The 7,867-nt window shown below is 49.4% G+C and overlaps 1 protein-coding gene across 3 annotated transcripts in view; it reads right to left on the reverse strand.

Annotated features, from left to right (window-relative positions):
* ODAD2 (outer dynein arm docking complex subunit 2) overlaps nt 1-7,495 on the reverse strand; it is a 187,025-nt gene extending 179,530 nt beyond the window's left edge. The window contains exons 1-2 of one of the 3 annotated variants that reach the window (XM_074946138.1): nt 7,333-7,495; nt 4,447-4,698 (exon numbers count right to left, since the gene is read on the reverse strand). In XM_074946138.1, the coding sequence (XP_074802239.1) occupies nt 4,447-4,670 (224 nt within the window). In that variant the 5' untranslated portion in view covers nt 4,671-4,698; nt 7,333-7,495. The remainder of the gene's footprint in view (nt 1-4,446; nt 4,699-7,332) is intronic. The other 2 variants (XM_074946140.1, XM_074946139.1) reach the window with 2 other exon arrangements.
* Nucleotides 7,496-7,867: the final 372 nt, after the last annotated feature.

Below are 7,867 nucleotides of genomic sequence, written 5' to 3' on the forward strand. Positions count from 1 at the left end.
ACCTTAAAAACTTCTAAGGAAGGAGATTCCACCACTTCCCTAGGTAACGCATTCCAGTGTTTCACCACCCTCCTAGTGAAAAAGTTTTTCCTAATAACCAACCTAAACCTCCCCCACTGCAACTTGAGACCATTACTCCTTGTCCTGTCCTCTTCTACCACTGAGAATAGTCTAGAACCATCCTCTCTGGAACTACCTCTCAGGTAGTTGAAAGCAGCTATCAAATCCCCCCTCATTCTTCTCTTCTGCAGACTAAACAATCCCAGTTCCCTCAGCCTCTCCTCATAAGTCATGTGTTCCAGACCCCTAATCATTTTTGTTGCCCTTCGCTGGACTCTCTCCAATTTATCCACATCCTTCTTGTAGTGTGGGGCCCAAAACTGAACACAGTACTCCAGATGAGGCCTCACCAATGTCGAATAGAGGGGAACGATCACGTCCCTCGATCTGCTCGCTATGCCCCTACTTATACATCCCAAAATGCCATTGGCCTTCTTGGCAACAAGGGCACACTGCTGACTCATATCCAGCTTCTCGTCCACTGTCACCCCTAGGTCCTTTTCCGCAGAACTGCTGCCTAGCCATTCGGTCCCTAGTCTGTAGCGGTGCATTGGGTTCTTCCGTCCTAAGTGCAGGACCCTGCACTTATCCTTATTGAACCTCATCAGATTTCTTTTGGCCCAATCCTCCAATTTGTCTAGGTCCCTCTGTATCCTATCCCGGCCCTCCAGCGTATCTACCCCTCCTCCTAGTTTAGTATCATCCACAAATTTGCTGAGAGTGCAATCCACACCATCCTCCAGATCATTTATGAAGATATTGAACAAAACCGGCCCCAGGACCGACCCCTGGGGCACTCCACTTGACACCGGCTGCCAACTAGACATGGAGCCATTGATCACTACCCGTTGAGCCCGACAATCTAGCCAACTTTCTACCCACCTTATATTGCATTCATCCAGCCCATACTTCTTTAACTTGCTGACAAGAATACTGTGAGAGACCGTGTCAAAAGCTTTCTAAAATCAAGAAACAATACATCCACTGCTTTCCCTTCATCCACAGAACCAGTAATTTCATCATAGAAGGCGATTAGATTAGTCAGGCATGACCTTCCCTTGGTGAATCCATGCTGACTGTTCCTGATCACTTTCCTCTCATGTAAGTGCTTCAGGATTGATTCTTTGAGGACCTGCTCCATGATTTTTCCGGGGACTGAGGTGAGGCTGACTGGCCTGTAGTTCCCAGGATCCTCCTTCTTCCCTTTTTTAAAGATGGGCACTACATTAGCCTTTTTCCAGTCACCCGGGACTTCCCCCGTTCGCCACGAGTTTTCAAAGATAATGGCCAATGGCTCTGCAATCACAGCCGCCAATTCCTTTAGCACTCTCGGATGCAACTCATCCGGCCCCATGGACTTGTGCATGTCCAGCTTTTCTAAATAGTCCCTAACCACCTCTTTCTCCACAGAGGGCTGGCCATCTACTCCCCATGCTGTGATGCCCAGCGCAGCAGTCTGGGAGCTGACCTTGTTAGTGAAGACAGAGGCAAAAAAAGCATTGAGTACATTAGCTTTTTCTACATCCTCTGTCACTAGGTTGCCTCCCTCATTCAGTAAGGTGCCCATACTTTCCTTGGCTTTCTTCTTGTTGCCAACATACCTGAAGAAACCCTTCTTGTTACTCTTGACATCTCTTGCTAGCTGCAGCTCCAGGTGCGATTTGGACCTCCTGCATGCCCGAGCAATATTTTTATACTCTTCCCTGGTCATATGTCCAACCTTCCACTTCTTGTAAGCTTCTTTTTTAATGTTGAAGATCCACTAGGATTTCACCGTTAAGCCAAGCTGGTCGCCTGCCATATTTACTATTCTTTCGACACATTGGGATGGTTTGTCCCTGTAACCTCAACAGGGATTCCTTGAAATACAGCCAGCTCTCCTGGACTCCTTTCCCCTTCATGTTAGTCCCCCAGGGGATCCTACCCATCCGTTCCCTGAGGGAGTCGAAGTCTGCTTTCCTGAAGTCCAGGGTCCGTATCCTGCTGCTTACCTTTCTTCCCTGTGTCAGGATCCTGAACTCAACCAACTCATGGTCACTGCCTCCCAAATTCCCATCCACTTTTGCTTCCCCCACTAATTCTTCCCGGTTTGTGAGCAGCAGGTCAAGAAAAGCTCCCCCCCAGTTGGCTCCTCTAGCACTTGCACCAGGAAATTGTCCCCTACGTTTTCCAAAAACTTCCTGGATTATCTGTGTACCGCTGTATTGCTCTCCCAGCAGATATCAGGAAAATTAAAGTCACCCATGAGAACCAGGGTGTGCGATCTAGTAGCTTCTGCGAGTTGCCGGAAGAAAGCCTCATCCACCTCATCCCCCTGGTCCGGTGGTCTATAGCAGACTCCCACCACTACATCACCCTTGTTGCTCACACTTCTAAACTTAATCCAGAGACACTCAGGTTTTTCTGCAGTTTCGTACCGGAGCTCTGAGCAGTCATACTGCTCCCTTACATACAGTGCTACTCCCCCACCTTTTCTGCCCTGCCTGTCCTTCCTGAACAGTTTATAACCATCCATGACAGTACTCCAGTCATGTGAGTTATCCCACCAAGTCTCTGTTATTCCAATCACGTCATAATTCCTTGACATCACCAGGACCTCCAGTTCTCCCTGCTTGTTTCCAAGGCTTTTTGCTTTTGTATATAAGCACTTGAGATAACCTGCTGATCGCCCCTCATTCTCAGTATGAGGCAGGAGCCCTCCCCTCACAGACGTTCCTGCCTGTGCTTCCTCCCGGTATCCCGCTTTCCCACTTACCTCAGGGCTTTGGTCTCCTTCCCCCGGTGAACCTAGTTTAAAGCCCTCCTCACTAGGTTAGCCAGCCTGCTCGCAAAGATGCTCTTCCCTCTCTTTGTAAGGTGGAGCCCGTCTCTGCCCAGCACTCCTCCTTCATGGAACACCATCCCATGGTCAAAGAATCCAAAGCCTTCTCTCCAACACCACCTGCGTAGCCATTCGTTGACTTCCACGATTCGATGGTCCCTACCCAGGCCTTTTCCTTCCACGGGGAGGATGGACGAGAAGACCACTTGCGCCTCAAACTCCTTTATCCTTCTTCCCAGAGCCACGTAGTCCGCAGTGATCCACTCAAGGTCATTCTTGGCAGTATCATTGGTGCCCACGTGGAGAAGCAGGAAGGGGTAGCGATCCGAGGGCTTGATGAGTCTCGGCAGTCTCTCCGTCACATCGCGAATCTTAGCCCCTGGCAAGCAGCACACTTCTCAGTTTTCCCGGTCAGGGCGGCAGATAGATGACTCAGTCATCATAGAATTCTCATAGATTGATGAGGCATGATTTTCCTTTATACAAGGAATGTTTATCTATGTGTCTGATAATTCTGTTCTTTACTATAGTTTCAACCAATTTGCCTCATGCCGAAGTTAGGTATAACAGCCTGTAATTGCCAGGATTGCCTCTGGAGCCTTTTTAAAAAATAGGCGTTACATTAGCTACCCTTCAGTTATCTGGTACACAGGCTGATTTAAGTAGTAGGTTACATATTAGTTAGTAGTGCTGCAATTTCATATCTGAGTCCCTTCAGAAATCTTGGGTGAATACTATCTGGTCATGGTGACTTATTACTGTTTAATTTATCAATTTATCTAAAAAAGTGTAACTGCCCTTCTCTTTTCAAAGCTGTAGCACAGTTCCTTTAACATGGCTTGGCTCAACTATCTTGTAACTGGGTGCACCAATACATCTATAATTATAGTGCGGACAGGACCCTATGGGTACAACTACGTAGGACTTTTTTAAATTGTTTTTTGCATCTCACCTCAACGTAAGATGACTGAGGGTATGTCTACACAGCAATTAGACACCCGCAGCTGACCTGTGCTATTCCAACTCAGACTCATGGGGCTTGGGCTTTGGGGCTGTGGGGCCCTCCCACATTGCAGGGTGCTAGAGCCCAGGCTCCAGCCTGAACCCAGAAGTCTACACAGCAATGAAACAGCCCTGCAGGCCAAGCCTCGCAAGCCCAAGTCAGCTGGCCCGGGCCAGCTGCAGGTGTCTAGTTGCTGTGTAGACATACCCACAGTGGTAAAACACCTGTACCTGGTCTACACTAGTGCCTCCTTTATTGCTGGCTTGGCAGGCCTGCACCAGCACTAGACATAGGGTGTGAAAATTCCTAGAATAGACAAAGGCAAATATATTTGCCCCACTTCAGTAAGAAACTGGAGATTAGGTTTCAACACACAGCTGTAAAGTCACAATCTAGGTGCTACAAATATTTTCGGAGTCCTTTAGGGGAAAAGTTATAAATCAGAACACAAAATGTCCCATGTAACAAACTAGGAGAAAACAAATACAATGAAAAGAGCACAATTTTTTTTCTTTGCAATTTGTCTTTAATATGTTTATAAACCACTGCCTTTCAGACCTACCTGATCTCATAACCTAATTCAAATCCTGAATAATCCAGTTGTGTTTTCCATTCAAGTGGTTCTCTGAAGACAAATGCTGCTTCTTGAGGATGTCTAGAGCTGAAGCTCTCTGCAAACTTAATTATGTCATTTAGAAGAGATTCATTCAAAGGGGTGATTTCTAGTGTGCCAGTTCCAGAACCAGCCGAGGTCCATTGAGCTGCTCTTGTCAGTGCCACTCCCATGGTTTCAGCTAATATCAACGATGTGTGCCTTAGCAAATAAATAGTTTACTCTTTAAATATGTTTAAGATCCCAAGCTATTAAAAGAATACATTTGTAGACTTAATATTTAGCAATAAGCATCTTTGGGTCTGATTCAATTATTTCAGTGGAGTTACACCAGCAATGCGGGGCATAGGCTTGCTAATGATATATTAAAAAGAATGAGGCTGCTTGGGGAAAATTCAATTTATACTTCTGTTAATTAACCATACTAATAACTTTTCAAAAAGTGCAAAGCAAATAGGTTCTGTTCTGTTTGCAATGGGCTTAAGAGATGTTTTTGTCATCTTTAGGGTCCTTCGTTTTCGGTTTTTATTTTAATTTTGCCTGGGAATTTATTGATTGAAATTACTACAAAAACAAAAACAGGTGAAAATCAGTGCAAAAAACTATTAATAAGTTTGCTCGGTAAATATCAGGGTTTATTTTGGTGGATGGAAGGATAGAGTATTCAGTAGAAAAAAGTATTCAGTAGATTAATGCTTTGATGAACGGAATTCAATGTGGTTTGCTGCAGAACTAAAACAGAACTCAAAACACAATGCCACCTCTGAGTTCAAGAAAACAATATAGGTCTAATCCCCAAATAAAACTTTTCATTTGAATAAACAGTTTACTGTTGTAGACTTAGAACTGTTAGCTACCACACCATGTACAGAGCATAAACTCAACTTCATCCTTTTCTCCTGGTTTTTTTAAAAACTTTTGAATACTTCTTTTTGTTCTGAAATGTATTCTGATACAGATTTTCATTTTCTTCCCATTTTAGTGTGTCAGATCCTTAAACCGTTATCTGCTAACAGCTTGAAATGTCTACATGGTGGGCGTGAGATTCATCATTAAGTTCAGATGTGCATGCACTTCAAAGCTTGTGTGCGGGCCCGTTTGTTTATTGTGTGTATCTTCCAGACAAGAGGTGGGAAAACTACGGCCCGCAGGCCACATCCAGCCCACGGGACCGTCCTGCCCAGCCCATGAGCTCCTGGCTGGGGAGGCTAGTCCCCACCCTCTCCCCTGCTGTCCCCTCTCCCCCGCAGCCTCAGCGCGCTGTGCCGCCAGCGCAGGAGAGGGCTGCACTGTGGGAGCAGGGGAGAGCAGGAAGGGAGGCTCACCTGCAGCCTCAGGGGAGCAGGCAGGTGGTGTAGGTGGTGGGAGTGCAGCAAACGTGGGCGGAGGACTCAGGAGGAGCACCAGGCGGCCACGTAGCCGGCTGGACAGAAGCGGCACTTTGAAGGGGAAACCGCTGCTTCTCTCCAGCTGTGCGGCTGCCTCTGCTCCTCCTGCGTCCTCCGCCCATGTTTGCAGGGCTGCATTCTGAAACGGGCTTTAGAGGGGGGGTTGGATAGGGGGTGGGGTCCCGGGGGGCCTGTCAGGGGGCAGGACAGGCAGGGAGCGGGGGGGGGGGTTGGATAGGGGGTGAGGTCCCGGGGGGACGGTTAGGGGCAGGGGGTCCCAGGAGGGGGCGGTCAGGGGACAAGGAGTAGGGGGGGTTGGATAGGTTGGGAGTTCTGAGGGGGGAGGTCAGGGGGCGGGAAGTGGGAGGGGGCAGTTAGGGTTTGGGGAGGCACAGCCTTCCCTACCCGGCCCTACATACAGTTTTCAAACCCCGATGTGGCCCTCATGCCAAAAAGTTTGTCCACCCCTGTTCTAGACTAATACATAGCCTTACTTCAACTGGCAACTTTGCATATAAAACAGACATGTATTATTGTAACACATATCTCACGCAATATATTGTATTTTCCTAACAAAACTATTTTCTATATATTTGAATGATACAAAAGTAGGGTGAAAATCAGAAAAAAACAAATATTTTTTGTAAAACCTGGATTTTTTTCATTAAAAATCAGTTTAAACTGAAAACGTAGGGGCATTTTACAACTTGGGTTGCCACATCTCAGGTATAAAAACCCAGAACATCCAGGATGATCCTGAGCCCACAAAACTGGACAGTGGCAGTGTGTACTGAACACCCTCGGAAATTTTCCAGGACAGCCATGCTGGGAAAATGTAGGCAGGTGACAACCCTACTTACAGCTAATGCTCGGAAACTTTATGAGAACTGGAGGATCGCAGAGGGCAGGGAAACATGGCCAACTCTTCATTTAATTTAAGTGTAGAAATAAGAGGATAATGTAAGTCTGTGGCTGCTGCGCCACAAGCCCCCTCTGGGGAGCAGGGGGATGGGAGCCATATTAGTAAATAGAGGCCTAAGTGTCTTCACTTGCTGGGGAGATGCAGAGGGAGGCTCCTACACTTTGGGGCATGGAGAACAGCTTATTTCCAAGATCTCTCATTCACTGGGTGTGAGACCCCACCCGCATTGTGGATTAGGGGGTCAGACCAGCCCTGGCCCCCATCATGCACTAGAGGGAGGGTCCCTCACTGTGGGACAGAGGGTCAGACCTCACTTACTAGTGGGAGGCTCCCTTATTGTGGGGCAGGGATCAGACCTCCCTGGGCCTCTCACTCATTGGTGGAGGCCCCTCATTGTGGGGGCAGGGGTCAGACCCCGCCTGGCCGGGCCCCCTCACTCCCGTGGGGGCTGAGCCCCTGCACACCGCTCGCAGCAGCAGCGGCAGGACCACACGAGTCCCCTCCACCCGCTTTCCGCCCCGGTACCTTGCCCCGGCTCCGGCTCTGGGCTCTCTGCGGCTGCCGGCTCGGCCGGCCGCACTTGCCGGCGGGGTTGCTATGGCGACGGGCCCGCCGCAGCCGGTTACTCGGAGAGGCGGGTAAACAGAGTGCGGCCTGCCCGGGCTGGGGCGCGGTATCGGACTAGCCCCCTGTCCCACCCCTCCCTGCCGCTGTCGCCAGGCTTTCTCCCCAGCCCTCAGCACCGCGCCGCGGCCCTGGCGACAAGAACACAGCAGTCTCCGCAAGGCAAGGCGCTGCGCCCCCGCGGGGGAGCGGCAAGGGGGCGTCTAGCTGCCGTGGGTGCTGCGGTGACGGGGGTGCTGGTGGCTGGGGGGGGGGGGGAGGAAAGTCTGAGAGGGCGGCTATGGGGGTCCTGGGGGGCATGAGGAGGAATGCTTGGTGTGAGGGTCAGGGAACGGGGAGGTTGGGTTTTGTGGGTGCCAACGAGCCTGACAAGGGTGCTGGCTGTGGATACTGGGAAGTTTGAGGGTGGGGGGCGGCAGTCGGAGTGGGTGAAGTT

This window comes from Natator depressus, chromosome 2 (genome assembly GCF_965152275.1).
Source record: "Natator depressus isolate rNatDep1 chromosome 2, rNatDep2.hap1, whole genome shotgun sequence".
Lineage (NCBI taxonomy): Eukaryota > Metazoa > Chordata > Testudines > Cheloniidae > Natator > Natator depressus.